At 43.5% G+C, this 16,306-nt stretch overlaps 1 protein-coding gene across 3 annotated transcripts in view; it reads right to left on the minus strand.

Annotated features, from left to right (window-relative positions):
* Positions 1-12,869: 12,869 nt before the first annotated feature.
* LOC138521874 (E3 ubiquitin-protein ligase TRIM39-like) overlaps positions 12,870-16,306 on the minus strand; it is a 225,539-nt gene continuing 222,102 nt past the window's right edge. For all 3 annotated transcript variants that reach the window (XM_069635029.1, XM_069635031.1, XM_069635028.1), the window contains one exon: positions 12,870-13,312. Coding sequence is in view for 1 of the 3 variants with exons in the window: in XM_069635031.1 (XP_069491132.1) it covers positions 13,080-13,312 (233 nt within the window). In the remaining 2 variants the exon portion in view is untranslated. The remainder of the gene's footprint in view (positions 13,313-16,306) is intronic.

Here is a 16,306-nt window from a genome sequence, read left to right on the forward strand (position 1 = left end):
CAAATAGTGCGAAAATGGATGACATTTATGAGTGAACGCAACTATTACATAGTTAACAGTGCAGTACCGGGTGATTTGCCTCCGCATTACACGTGGCACCGTGGTTTGAGCACCAGTATTATTGATTACATCTGTGTTGATTACAAGCTTTTTCAGAACGTAAACAAACTAACTGGGAAAGATAATTCAAATAGTGATCATAGTCTTCTGATCTTACAGCTTGCCTGGAATTTTTCCCAAACAGATAAAAAAAAAGTGTATTATCATTCTAAACTTACTGTAAACACTGCTCGATCTAGAGTGAGCTGGAATGCGAGTGCACTAGCCAAGTTTAAGAATGCGGTTGATGTTAATTCCACATCCGCACTCCCAATACAGTATTCTGATTTACTGCACCCATTTGTAACAACAATTTCGATTCCACATCGTAATAAAATGCGTCATTCTCATGCATTTGACTTGGAAACCCATCGCATTAGGGATGAGTTTAGAAAAATTAAAAGACAACTCCTTTTTTCTCCTCTATGGACCCGTTGGCAAGATCTAAAATCCGCCAAATGTAGGTATAAAAACTGGCTTTGAGGTCGGAAAGCATTTTTATATCAACAAGACAGCGAAGCTATGGCACATACAATGTGTATTAAAAATTCTGCAGGAATGTGGCATCTTTTAAACAATCACACCTATCACCAACAAGGTGATGCTCAAATCAATGGTGTACATGAACGAGATTGGATCGCCCACTTTTCGGCCTTGTATGGCGACCCACACTATGCTAATCTTCACTATGAGCCAGTATCTACATCAGCTTGGCAGCTTGAGTCTTCATATAACACAATCTGCGCCCTCCTACTGAGGATTAGCACCTCAAGAGCTGTGGGCCCTGATGGGCTATCCAATCATATGTTTAAAACAAACCCTCATGAATGGGCGTACATCCTTGAAATCATTTTTAGAGGCATATTAAACACGGGACTCATACCGCCATCTTGGAAAACCTCCATCATCATTCCCATCTTTAAAAAGGGCGACCGGTGCATCCCTTCGAACTACCGCCCTATTGTGCTTTTGGACGCACCTGGCAAGATTTTCACCAAATTGGTTTTGCATGACTTCAATGCTTGGACAATGAAGTGTAATCTGCGTGACCCTAATCAAACTGGGTTCGTGGTGGGAATGGGAACTAACATCAATTTATTGGCCCTTAATGCCATCAAAGCCCAATGTCACGCGCAAAAGCAACATTTTTTTGTGTTTGTAGATCTCAACGCAGCATTTGACTCAGTTAGTCGCCTGCTACTGATGTCAAAGCTACGAAGAGATCACTGCCCAGCCACATTGTATGACATTATCCATTCCTTACACTCTAACACATCCATCCGTATTCGAATCACTATGGATGGTTTACTTTCAAAAAATATTTTTACTAATCAAGGTCTAAAGCAGGGCTGTGCATTGGCCTCTGCCATCTTTAATTATTTCATACACGATGTCAGAGCACCATTGTCTAATATTGTATCTGATTCGCCTAAATTCAATAATCATAAGATACAAACGCTTATTTACGCGGCCGACCTCGTTTTAATTTTCAAAACCCAGTTTGGGCTTCAGCGTTTACTAGATGCCTTCCAGCACTACATACAGTTAATGTCATTTGCCCATAAAACTGCCTTTCTTTCCCTTTGGGAGTTGCCATGGAGACGTTGGTCTGCTGGTCACAGACTACGGCGCACACCGTTGAGCAGGAACCGTGTTCAACGTCGTCAGGTGACTTGATCCATTTACGCTCTGCCTTAACAGAGTCTGGTGCTTCCGATTGTTTTCACGTAGCTACTTTGGATCACACAAATTTTGAACTCTGATTCCTGTGCACCAACCTTGTTCTTGCTATAACGGACCTTGCCTTGCATTTTCCCCGAGTTACTGCCTCATCACGAGTTTGGCGGTAACCCTTAAATGCAGCGGTAGCGCCATTACAGCCACATTTAAGGGTCCACCAAATCACGGGTTTGGGGGATTTGCCCCCAGCTCACAGCTGGCAGCAAATCTGCTGCAATTCCGCTGATTTTCGGCGCTATTACCGCCGGCGCTATTACCGCCAGCGGTAATAGCGCCAGTCATTTCCCATTGGGCCCAATGTGAAATTCCCGAATGGGCCCAATGGGGACTAACCGTTCCGCCAAACCTGTGATACGGCGCTAATAGCGCGGAGGGGTTTGGCGGAAGTGCTAATAGCCCTGGTTAGCGCCCAACTCGTGATGAGGCCCTTAGTATAGATATCCTGGTTTTCGATGCTGTTTTGTTTCACAGACTTCTTTGCCTCCAGTTTTGTACAGCGACGCCAGAACCCTGCCAACTCGGATTTCCATCCCGGATTGCCTTCGTCTCCCTTTCTGTCATTGTCACTGCCTGCTCGTTGCCGAATTCAGTTTCCCTCTGGACTGCCTGTTACTCTACCCATCTATCCTGCCACCTGTAACCCGCTCCATCCAAATACTGTGCACGGACTAGAGACTGCCTCATGTGCATTTTCCTTCCTGGTCTAGGCGTCCTCATGCCGTCGTGAATAGGTGGATTACTGGGACTTTTGTGGACACTTGCTAGGCGTCCTCGTGCCGGCGGGATAGTCTTCCTGGACTCTGCGGACTACAGGGAGGTTCTACATCATCCACCTTTTATCACACCTGTTGTAAGAACAACCCCGTATGGTTTTCTTTTCTCATATTCTTGTTCCTATTATTCCACACTTATCTGGGTTTGTTTATTACGGGGGACTGTACATCTCTTTGATAATTAAAGTGCACTACTGGTATCATTTTTCTGGCAGAAAGGCCAGGGTATTGTACCAATGCTTAGATTGATTCATTGTCCTTTTTCTTGCAGCCGGTGGTGCTCCGTGTGCGTCCTCCACATCTTTCGATTAATTGATCCCTCTGCTGGTACTATTTAGTACAGCAGAGGGGTACATTGATAGGAAGAATTCTTCTCCTACACAAAGTGTGCAACTACCAGTATCAGCACTACAAATCTCTGTTGGTACGGTAGGGGCTATTCTGACAAAGGGCTCCAGATGTAGTAATGTAAGAACTCTGTCTAATCCGGTTATTATGCAGAGTAAAAACAAAGTGAATGAATGAGTAGCTGCCTAGAAGCCGCATCTTACTTTGAACAATCCAGAAAGCACACAAATTGATTAGTAACTGCACATTCTTTAATGAAATTAAATCATTATTACAAATGTGATTACGATGCATATTTGTGGGAATCTCAAATGTCCAACAGAGGTGAAAGTTATCATTCATATTGGTGATCCATATAGCCTTAAATGCCAGACTCCCAGAGCTTGCGAGCAACCCCATGGTGCATGGCGTCGCCCCGCTCCTAAGGTGAGTGTCTTGCCCCTGAGCTATTCTCCTGGCCTCAGACTATCAAAGTAAAAACATATTGTAATGCCTACAAGTCCTGTTCATTTGTTCATTTTCCTACTCCTACTGCTTTGCCACCAGTGTCCTGTATGTCCCTCAGTCAAACAATGCTCCTGCGTAACGGCATTTTACCCAGCCCTCCAGATAAGGTGTGTAATAGGTCCTTTTACACACAGAAAGCAGCCCTTTTAATTCTTTCTTGCATACAGCTCACACAGGCTATCTACAGCAGCACCCCCGTAAATCATGGAGTGCAGTGGCGACGGCCTAGCCAGCAGCAGCTTGCAAAACCACTCTTTACTTTAGCAATCCACACAGTTCCTTGAAAGAAGCAACTAGGAAGAGTCCTGGTCTGTTCATTTTTTCAACACTCTCTGTTAATAATTCTATTAAGATGATACTTTGAGTAATGTAGAAGGGAATTTGTGTTTTGTTCACTTTGTTCAACTGTCAGCATTTTGAATCATGAACATGTTTTTCACATTGCTTTATGACACATATAGTATTGTGTAAAATGAACATTGTCTTAAACAAGGGCTGCATTTTGCCTCATTTTTCCTGTTTTAATACGCTTTAATAGACACAGCACAGTTGCAGCAGCATGGTAATTTCCTACTTTGTGTTCTTTCCATCACAGAAGCACATCAATTGCATTTAATGGCTTGGGGTTCTTGATGTCTTGAAGTGTTAGGAGAGCCACCCAGCAAGCAGTTGTTTGGCATTTGTGAGAAGGAAAAGCTTTTGGTGTTCTAGATGCCTAATGCTTTTTCCATTGATTTCATGCAACTTTGCATCTCTGACGAGTATTAATCGTATCCTACATATAAGAAATGTGTAGGATGTCTGTGCACAATCTTTTCCCATGTTACCACTAGGTGGAAGCAAAGCAACAGTTCACCACCAACAGGAAAGAGATGCAAACCAGAAAGACTGTGTTTAAGCACCACTTTCACCTCTCAGAAGCATTCCAAATGCATGCTTAAAGAATGTTGATGGTAAATCTAACAGCAAGTGACTTTAATGCATTTGTAAAGAGCATGTTTATTTGATGAATACTAATATTAGGCCCAGTGGAGCTGAAGAAAGAAGCCATTTTGAAAACGTGTTCCTGCAGGAAGAATAACAAAAAGTAGTTTAGCAACCAACAATGAATTTACTTTTATGCTTATAATTTGCTGCATTAGCAAAACATATTTAGAGGCAAGCTTACACTTTCAAACATATATTGGGGCATGTTGAAATAGTTACTTCATACATATGCCATTGTAAGAATATTAAGCCTTAATTGTATTTCTTTTATGCATCTGGCTGGTTATCTTCTGAAGACTCAAAACTGACCTGGATTGTCTGAGTTTGCCTGGCTCTACGAGGCAGCTATTGGGTTAATTGAATTGGGGAAGACTGAAATTCTCCCTGGTGAGGTCATGAAATCTGCCATTACTTCCATTCAGACCAATGTAATGGAAAATATATAATGGGTAGTACATTTGGGGCAGGGTAGCAGTCTGATTGTATTGTGGACCTGTGTGTGCTTGTCTATGTTCACCCTGCAGTGCTGATATTAAAGATTTGACCCAACAACCTCACCAGAGATCGAGTTGCACATCTGTTTTCCGCAACAATTTTGGACCCTTTATTCTCAGATTTCATTGGCTGATAGGTGCCCCAGAGGAATCTCAGGTGAGCCCTTACCCGAGAGAAGGCAATATGATTTGCCTTAATGGGCATCTTGCAGAAGGGAATGTCCGTGGTTCAGGGAGCCTTTGGTCAACTGAAGAATGAGCCCGTTTTCTTCATAGGACGGTTCAGTAAATATATAAAATTGCAATGCGTGTGTCTTTATTTGTTTTATTGGGTCTTTCTCTCGGAATAGTTATTCTGGGTCTGTCGGGACGAGTACTCTTAAAACCCCACTTGGGCAGGGGACAGTTGACTGTCAGTAGAATTAAGCACTTGCATCCATACACTATAGTCTAAAAGGGGTTTTCGTAGTGTTGCAAGTCCGTATTCTTGCAAGAATGTTTCCTAGTTAAATGTAAAAAATAAAAAAAGAGGTCCACACATAATACAAACCATCTGGACAGCCTCACACCTGTCTTGCAAGTCTCACCAAACATTATAACTGGGAATAGGTTGTGTAATAGGGCAGACAGCAGAGAATATCATACAGGTGCCAAAAGGTGACCAGTGTGAAAGAGCTTGTTGTCTACCCATCTACACTTCATTTGTGCAGCCATAGTCCGGCTGCTTTGACATATGCGACTTTGGTGAACACTTTATTGCAGTTTCTGCCGAGTCACCTCAACTTCAGTGTTCTCTGGTGAAAGAGCCAGTGAGAGGGATACTTATTTAGGTTGCCCCAGTTCCAGTGGCTTTTGTAAAGGAGACCCTGGTGAAAGACACTTGTCCTTTTACTAGTTTTCTATTTCGGTTCGGTGTAGGCTAGCAATGGGATCTGATCAGGCTCATCTATCTTTTGCCCTTATTTGAGTAAAACCCTCGTCTCCTTCCCTATACCGCCCGTGACATAGATCATGTCTCGACACAATAGCATGGGGCACAGTAAATGAGCAGTAGTCATGAGCTGGTGCCGGGGTTGGCAGTGTCTCGCCGCTATAGCATGGGGCATTGCAAAGAGCGGCACACACTTCCTCATGAGCAAGTCCTTGTCTTAACCCTGCGAAAATGGAAACAAGTCAGTTGAAGCAAGTGCCCCTCCCTCATAAAGGGAGTCCAGATTATTTTATGGACAGAAGTTATTCAGCCAAGATATTTACTTGTATCAATGGCACTATTTTTCACGGGGTGACATCACAATGCAATTCCCAGATGAAGGTACATTCAATCTTGATAAGATTGTCTTTCTCAGGGGAGCACTAGAGTCCCTGTGATTGAAAGTCCACCAAAGACAGTGGAATGTTGAGGGGCTACCAAAAGACCCCCCAAATGAAAGATCAGAGGCCTGAAGGAGGGAAATTCCAAGAACAGCTGAAAGAGTTAAAAGCAGAACGAGAAAAATGTGTCAGTCCATAAAAGTAGAACAGACTTCAGTTGGCTTGATCTGCCACTCCAGGGGTATCTGTGATGAAAAGACTACTGCTCTACAGGAGTACAGTGATGGGTAGAGGCTTAACCTCCAACTCAACCCACACTATTAAACCAGCAGTGATACCAATGATAATGGTGAAAGAAACACAGCCTGAACGGTATACCTCCTTCTCCTCTTTGGTAACGCGGGCTGAAGACGGGCTATGTCTTCAGGAGGGGTGTGAGCCGATAGCAGTAGCAACCCAAACAGCTTTAGTGCAATAGTTCCAAAATAAAATAATGTCCAATCAAGGTTCTAATAAAAATAAGAGATAAAATGCAAACAACCTAATTAAAAACAATAAAAACGCCCCATGAAAATTAAACACAGAATGCAGAAATGTATGTGAAAGGGGCACCCTGAGTGGATAAGCAGGAGTGTTCAGGCAAGGATTTTTGTAAATGCCAATGTTTAAGGATAAATTTTTGTAGAAAGAGGTAAAGGGGGGCTTAAAAGTCACAGATGTCCTTTAAGGTGCACCAAGGGAAAGGGCCTCTTCAAACACCTTTGTCTTCTGCTTTTGGGGGCTCAACAGTATTGAGCCAGGCTTCTAGGAGCTTCCTGAGGTGGCGATTCAGCATTGAGCTGGTTGACTCGGTCCAACACGTGGCGCTGTCCAAGCGGCAACAGGCATGTGGCACAAAGAAACTTGGGACAGGCAGGCGATGCCAGTGTAGCTCACTAGTAGAGAGACGCGGGAAAAAGGGTCCAGGGCTGATCTGTGACTTCTGGGCTGCTGGGAGATTCAGTACAAGGTCTTCAGGGGCAAGGTGAAGCCTTTCTTCTGCACCTCCCAACCAGGAAGGTTTGTAGAGGCGGCATTTGCAGGGGTGCTGGGTACCAGTGCCTCAGTTGCAGTAGGCCTTTCCCACACAGCAGTTCACCCATAATGTGCTTTTGGAATGGGTAAGGACAACAGCTTTCCTCTTCCTTGGACCGTCCTGTCTTCAACTCTTCAAAAAACTGTATCCCCAACAGAGGCCAGGCAAAATAATTATTTCAGGCTCCAAATACGAATCAAAGAATGAGGGGGTGTCCCTCTCCTTTTAAAAGGCAACATGTCACAGGGGATTCGTCTAAAGCAACCCTGCTGTAAGGTGCCCAATCCTTGTTGTAACAAGCGATACTTGCCTTCTGATATCATACCCAGAGTGCCTAGCCTTCCAGAAATGTGGAGGGCGCAGTAGTAGAGAGCCCTAACAGAAATCAAGATGGTGGACCCCCTCTCACAGCCACCTCTCCCTTCTGGCTACTCTAACTCCACCCCTTAACAGTGGTCAATACCCTGGTGGTAATGTGGCTTTAGGTCAGTGATGCATTTGGAGTAATGATTCCTAGGAGATCTCCTGATGAGGATCCCTGAACCCTGAGAGTAAGGTGTTGCCCTGCCTCCAGGAGGATCAAAAGGCAAGATCCTGTCCATTGTTCCGCATGGCAGTCAGACCAGAAAACTGTCCTTTCATAGACAAATGTGATATAAAATTGCTATGGCTGTATAAGTGTGTGCTTTTAGTAGTCACCATGCCCTAACCAGGCATAGCTTATAATTAAAGATCCACATGCTACCAGACTCACTAAAGCATACAATAATGAAGTTTAGAAAAATAGGTCCAGACGATTAAAAATCCACCTCTGCCTGCAGAAACTTTGTGTTCCAGCAGCTGTCGGGTATTAACATGTGCCATTTGATCCTGTCCTATGCCATTGCAGGCCTGGTGCTACTGGCGAGCAAGCCAAGATGCTGCCTCAACAAAGGCCCGTGTATGCACTATAGTTTTGCCATAGAGCATAACCTCCCTTTCAGAAACCAGGTTACCTGCATAATGTTATATACATATCAAAAAGGCAAGGGCTTTCACACCCTTCCAGATGGCAATCCATCACAGAATCCCCACTGAAAGGATATCCTCAATCCGTACAATCCTGCTATATTAAATCATGCACCTGATTAGGAACCCAATCAGCCCCAAAAGACGGCATCTACTTCGTCAATGCCATCCGGTGGATAGGTGCAATTACAGAGCCCAGATTTATCAGTCAATAAACCCCCTGCATATAGTCAGTTCACCCCTATAAGATGTTGGGGAGGAGCTAGCGCTTTGGCTAGCGCCTTCCTGCACCCCTCAAGCGCTTTACAATGAGGCAAGATTTCTCTAAGCACTATAGCACTGAGAAAGCTTTTTTCATGCAAATATAATCACCTACAGTCATGGCCAGCCACTAAATGAAAATAGTATTAAATATAAGGCACACATAATTATTTAGCTAAATATATTAGTAAAACTGTTAAAGGGCTTAAAGCACACAGTGAATGCAGCCCGTTCTAAAAATAGACTGCATGCATTGCGTGGGGAACCGGCTAGCTCTAGCAGAAAGCACGAGGTAACTCAGCAGTTGTTCCTGTCCATCACAAGCCAATGGAGACTAAAAAAGATTCAATGCATGACATACAGAGTACTAGGAAGACCAGGGTTTTTCGTAGGAATTACTGTGTTGAGAGAATGGCGGGAAGATGTGTTTATGTATGAATGTTTATAACATAGCATATTATGCTAAACAAGAGCGACGATGTATTCCTGCATAGGCAGCACAATGTTATGTAGCTTGTCCCAAACGGAACCCAGCCATGCCAGAAGGAAGAACTGCAGCGTCCCTTTTAAGGAAGAAGAACAGTTTTGGATGAGCTCTGCCAGTATCCAGTGACCAAGTTGAAGAGTATAAAGGCGCCCGCTTGCCATTAAGTCTGCAGGAGCCAGCCATGGAAGACAGAATGCTGGTCGGAATGGCAGAGTTTTGCCATTCCCCTCAATCCTCATCTTTGTAAGGATTAAAGTTTGTTATCTCTTGCAAGATAGACTCATGACCTTAATTCCCTAGAGGGGTGCATTTACTCTGGTTTGAGCGTGATCAGGGGGTACCACAAAATATTTAAGGGGTGCTCCTGTAAGTTGGGGTTCCCTTTCAAAAAACAATGGGAGGCTCTACTTAATTGTTTCCAGCTATTGATGTAATATGCGATGGGTGGTTGATATCTAACTTTTGTGGCGCCCCACCCGCAGCAGCAGTTCAACAACCTCTGCATACCGAGATCCATTGTCTACAGTGCCCTGCCATGCCCAGGGAAGCCCGCATCCGAGTAATCGTCATAGGCTTGAGCCCTTTAAGAGTGAATTTAGTGTGTTATTCAATACCCTAGGACTTTGTGCCATAAATAATGTACTCTTTCTCTACATAGTTGCAACTTCAGTTTGGATGCTTTTGGCCCTAACTAGCTAAAGCAGTAAACAATACTAAGGTATCTTGCTTACAAGCGTTGTAGGAGGGTGATGTTAGGAGTAGTTCATCTACATGCTGAATTAATACAGAGTGCCCTGAGAATTTCTTAACAAGGTCTTTCTTCAGCTGTTGATTGAACATGGTCAGAGATTCAGTGTTGCTCTAAGGAAGGCGAGTCCAAGTATACTGGATGGCATGATAACAAAAAGCAAACATGGATCTATTGTCTGGGTGGATCATTATATAGAGGCAAAAAGCAGAGCAGAGATTTACAAATGTAAAGTGTGTCGCTGCCTGTGGGATACAGGACAATATAGTCGCTGGATTTGATTCTAGCAGAAATAAGGATAGCACTAGAGAGTTTACAGCACAGAGATCTTACAGAAAGCATTAGGTGTCCTTTCCTGGCTCCCACACAGGGAGTATTGGATTGTCACAGGGGTTGTCTGGATTATAATTCTCTGTGTGGCAATCCCTGTTCCTGCTTTACATCGCAACTGATATTGGTGAATTCTGGGTAGTAGTTTGGATTGGTCAACTTCAATTTAGATGGGCTCTGCATCCCGAACACATCCCAGATCATTATTGTGCACTGACCATAAGCAATAAGGGACCTGGGATAACGATTCAGTGAGATCTAGAGACATAACTTCCTTTGGGTCTGAATCTTGGGACGGGGCCCCCTGAAGTGTACCTGACACAGCCTTGGTAATACTGCCAGAGATGTCCAGGAATACTCTGTTTGAAGTGTAAAAGATAACATATTTCAGTTTGCAGAGAAGGTCAATGCCTGAAAAACCGGCCATTGCAGAAGGACTTAGCAAGAAAGCATGCTTGCCCGTGATAGGACCCAAGGTAATTGATACTGGTTCAGTAACATGGTGTGGGACTGGAGTGTTGGAAATACCCACTGTATTAATCATAGTACACGACAGAGGGACAACTGGACAACAATCGGATTAGGCAGACGTTCCATCTCATATCTACCACACATGAAATGGATTGCCCTTCAATTGTACACTTTGCATAGGGACTTTCCTGATCTACAGGTATCGATTCATGATTTGGGCTGTCCACGTTCCGATCATCTTGGGCAGCAGGCCATACATTGCTCGAGGTAAATCATAGCACATCCGGGTTAGGGAATCGGGTGGATTTAGGAATAGGGGTGAAAAGTTCCTTTGGGGCCTGTTAGGGAACTCAGTTTTCCAGAGGCTCTCCTGCTTACAATAATTACAGGCTGTGAGGCTCACAAATCTGCTACTCTGGGGATCCTGTACAACACCTTGTCCTCTCCCTCGGATGCTTATTTTCCACATCCTCTGGGCAACCCATTTCCCCTTTTGTTCCCGTTAGGGCCTTGAAAGGGATGAAACCCCTCCTCTACGCATTCCCAGGTAAACTAGCAGCAGGGGCATCACGTCTCGCTCAAACCTTACCATCCAATCCTAACATGAAAACACTCAGTCCACACCCTGCTCCCATGCACGTCCAACTCACAGAACCTCAACCACATCCCTCTTATCACTACCCACATGCCACCTCCAAAACACACATGCAAACTCATGCTCATCAATGCTCATTCTGTAGTACCAAATACAGTAGACATTGCTGACCTCATCACCACCCAACTTCGATGCACATTTTATCACAGAGACATGTTTCACCCCCACCTCCTCGCACATCCTGTACTACTCCCGACAGGTTACAGCATGCAACTCAACAGTGCTACAACTGTTGACTAAAATCGAGGCCAACCTGTAAAGTCAATTATAACATTTATTGGAACGTAAAATACTATTTTGACTTGTGAGCGTGTTGCAATCCAGTTTTATGTGCAAGATTGTGCATTCTTGCCAGCTGGCAGCTACTGAAGACCCTCTTGACCTCTCCCAAACCCAGGAGAGTTTACAAATATAAAGTACTCTCAGGACGGGGGTGGGACAGAACACCCAATTCCGGGACAGTCCCGACAAAGACTGGAAGTCTGGTCACTCTAAATAAGAGTCATTTTGGGAGGCGGATGAGAGAGAGAGAGAGAGAGAGAGAGAGAGAGAGAGACTAGGGGAGGGACCTCACCTCAGTGCACAGACTCAAAAGGGAGAAGGGGAGAGAGGGTGAGAGGAAAGAGAAAATACATTGCATACTACAGACATCGTGGCCCCCGAGTGAGGGGGTGGAAAGACAGGGAGGGAGTGTGAGACAGGGACAGTCTCAGAGAGAAACACAGAGATAGGGAGAGACAGAGCGGTAAAGAGAGACAAGGGCATAGAGAGCGACACAAAGAGCGACACACAAGTAGACAGAGACACAGACATGAAGAGACAGGAACACACACTCTTTCTCTCATAAAAAAAAAAAACAACGGCACAAAGCACTGGGGGCAGTTTGGTAACGAGAGAATTTGTTGCCATCAGAAGTGTCATGGGAAGTGCCTTATTTCTTGTTTTATTCCAAGGTAACATGATTCATTGTATACACTGCCTGGGTTATACTTGGTCCTGTAAACTTGAGAAAGTGCTACAGAGGCAGGTGTGAGGAGGCTGGTGATGAGCCCAAGTGTGTAACCTGTGAGAAATCAAGTAAAATTGAGCAATTTGTGAGTACCAGCTCACCAGAAACAGCAGAGATGAGCCAAGCCTTAAATGTTTTATACATTCCTGAAAAAAACACTGCTTTTGACAAGAAACAAACCAAAATCATGTCTGTATGGATGTTTCCGGGTTAGAGGAGTGCTGATCTCTAAGAACTAGAAATCCAATACACAGCCACAAACCCTTCCCATGCTCAAGACAGAATTCTGCCCCCAACCACCCCCTCCTCTGGTGGCTTCACAAATAAAGAATGACAAAAAGGGGGTAGAAAAAAAAGAGAATCACCCATGTGGAAATGACATCACAACTCAAATGTAACTATGCAACATTGAGATGACACTGCAGTGACAATACTCACTGTTTCATCAGGCTCAGAAAGGCGTCAGACATTTTAGACATTGCTTCTTTTAACCCTATTCAAAACATGTCCCTGTTGCTGCTTATAGCTTTCAATATTGTATAAAATGGATGACACCATGCAATCGCTTATGTTCAATCAAAAGAATATTTATTTATTGGCTAGTTATTGGTTTGTTTGAATTTCACATATTGGCAAACATCCAGCATAGGAAAGCAGGATAATATTAATCATTTTTAATAAATCGTATATACCAGGATAGAATGATAGTTTGAAGAGGATGAATTTGTCATCTCCAGCTTCTTTCATACTGCTCCGCAGACTTCTCTCAATTATTGTTATCCTTTATTCATTTCCCCCCAAGCATTGTCAATGAAACGGAAACTCTGGTCTCCCTGAAGAGGGAACATGTGAAGTAAATGTTTTGGAAAATTGATTTGATCAGGACGCCATGTTTTCTCTTTGATGGAGAACCTCCTCTCGCGGAATGGCAAGGCATGTTCTCCCAGGATGGGACACCCACCTCTGTCGCCATGGACGGCAAGTTTACTCATCACAGACGCCTTGTTCTCTGCGGAGGAATATTAAAGACAAAATGCAACCATTTTAGGATCAGTGAAGCAATGGCAGGAACACATCTTTATACTTTAACTACTTTTAGAATATTTCCATTCTAGTTCTACATGTTAAGAAGAGCCTTGCCTTAAAAATATAAATGTATGTTTCTTGTGAATGAGGATAGTCAGTGCTCTAATACTTTGCTTATGCACACTATGGAATTGCGTTCCAATCCATTCTAGGCAAAATGTGTTGCAAATGCATTTCCTGCAACATCAGTACACCCAAGATTTTATAAGATACTTCGATAATCACATTTTATTGGCCACCCGGATAACGGAGATGAAGTCCATAGCTTCTTTGGAACGATGAACATACAGATATCCAGAGTAAGGACTGCATTATAAATCAACATGTGGAAAATTCTTGCAAGCTAATTCCCCTGGCGATTCTGCATAATTTGCATGGTTTTATAACATAATATGGGGACTTTGGCTAACTGTCTATTGAGACATAGACATAAAAGATATCCGTGAATATCATGTGACCTCTTCAGCATATCTGGAATCGAGCTTGCCCGTTCTAGTGTAGCGGCTCAGACATTGAGATGGACACAGGAACGTTTCATTTCATGAGCGTCATAGAAGTGCGCACGTTGGAATGAAGGAACGAGAAAGAGGGCTGTGGATTGACATGAGGAACAGGGATGCAGATATCACTACTTGTAGCACGAGATGCAATAAGCACATTCACACGAGAATGTCGTGTACACTCTGTGCTTAAGCTATAAGGGTGAATTCTACAGTCTTTGGCATTTTTGAATTACAGACATGGCTATGACCAAACTAAGAAATCTTGAAAGTTAGAATATATCAAAAAACATGTCAATGATATACATAGGTTTTCTTGAAGCTGCCGGAAGACGGATAAGGGGACCGAAACATGTACCCGGAGTGGCATGATATACTGTGGTAGTCATTAAGGAGTTTTTTTATTTATTGAATGGGCTAAAATTAATGGATCATCAAATCAAAGATGATAAAATGAACAGCTGGATGAATAGACCGGAACATCACGCTAAGAGTGTTAACCCCCTATGCTAGGGTACACTATGCATAACCATGTACCGTATATGTGATTTCTTTAGGGAAAGTGCACATAGGTGTGCCAGTCATTGCTAGGTTTGCATGGCATGCACATGTACAGGCTTTACAGCTAAACTATCCCCCCCCCCGCATCAGAGGTACGAAGGTCCAGATTTTGCTGTTAGATCGATGATTTATCCAACATTGAACAGACTGACAAAAACTCCTTTAAACAACCATAGACACTGGATACAGACTATACTAAAAACCAATGTAACCCTTCAAGTGTCCTTAGTACTTGGGTATAAACACGAAAAGAGGGGTCTTGATTTGCTACAACATATATGGCATACATTACTTACCATAATTGTATTTCTGATGCTTGTATCTGCTTAGATTCACATGCTTTGGATAGGTCGACATCTAGTGGTTAGTGTGGAGTATTGCATTACTTGTTTTCGAAGTTCGAAAAGGGACGTCGACAGGGCGCATCTGTAATACTATCCCTAGTGTGACATACACTGTACACATGGTTCTTCATGCGTCAAGGTCCTCAGATTGTTTGTTTCTGACAGGAGGGAGCATGAAATGTGTATGCGAGTACAGGAAGGTAAAGAAAGGTGTAAGATGTCTATGTTCTTTCAACTCCTAAGAGGAGAGGAAGGGTGGGCACATGTGAATCTAAGCAGAGACGCATCAGAAAGACAATTACAGGTATTTAATATTTGTCTTCTGAGGCTTGTGGATCTGCTTAGAATCACATGCGTTGCATAGACTAGTGAGCAGTACCTGGAGAAAGAGGTGGGTTTTAGATACAGCAGCAAAATGTCAGCACCGCTTACCCCACCTGAGAATCACTCCTTGTATGAGTATCCACACAGTAATGTTGCTTGAAAGTGTGAACTGAACTCCATGTTGTTGCTTTGCAAATGCCTCCAATGGCACATTTGCAATGAAAGCCAGAGTACCACCGGTACCTCGAGTTGAGTGTGCTCTGGGTTTAAATGGCAAACTGTTCTTGGACAGAGTAGCAGAATTGGTTCAATTTACAATCCATCTTGAAATCGCTGATTTAGAAACAGGATCCCCCTTCTCTTCCTGCAGCTAAGGAGACAAAGAATTGATCGGTCTTCGTTAATGGCTTGGTCTCATCTAGATAGTAGATTACTGCCCTTCCCTCTCTGCCAGGTTTTTGTAGGTTTTGAAAGAACGCTGGAAGTTCTATTGACTGATTAACATGAAATTTGGAAATAAATTAGCAGCACCGTCTTTATGAAAGAGCTTGCAGTTCCCAGACTCTTCTTATTGAAGTGATGGCTATTATAAAAGCAGTCTTATAGGTGAGGGCCTTAAGACTAACCTTGTGCATAGGCTCAAAGGGGGGCCCATAAGCTTAGAAAGGATTACATTTAAGTCCCACCCTAGGGGCGGTGTTGAAATTGGGTGATACAGTCTTTTGAACCCCTATATGAAAGCTTTAACCACGGAAACCCTCCAACAAGATACATTGCTGTGTGAGGTGACCTCCTGGCTGCTCCCCCTCACAGCGCCAAGATACCCTTGGGTGACCGAGCGCTTAATAAATACTATTAACGTATGCTGAGAACGCGGCTAGATGGACTTTAAGAGAGTTAAACACTAACCCTGATTCCAATAAATACAGCAGGTAGTGTATTATATTAGAAGGTGAACAGCCAATGGGGTTGACATTACTTGCACCATAACACAAAGTGTTTCCACTTGTTGAAATTACAATGCCTTGTGTTCGGTTTACGTGCTTCCTTTAAGATGTCCATGCATCTTTGAGGTAAGTTTAAATGTCCAAGCTCTATGACCTCAGGAGCCAAGCAGCCACATTCAGTGCTTGAGGCTGTGGATGGAGGTTTGATCCCCGACGCTGGGACATGTTGAAAGAGATCTGC

Source organism: Ambystoma mexicanum, chromosome 13 (genome assembly GCF_040938575.1).
Source record: "Ambystoma mexicanum isolate Mex_15411 chromosome 13, UKY_AmexF1_1, whole genome shotgun sequence".
Taxonomy (NCBI): domain Eukaryota; kingdom Metazoa; phylum Chordata; class Amphibia; order Caudata; family Ambystomatidae; genus Ambystoma; species Ambystoma mexicanum.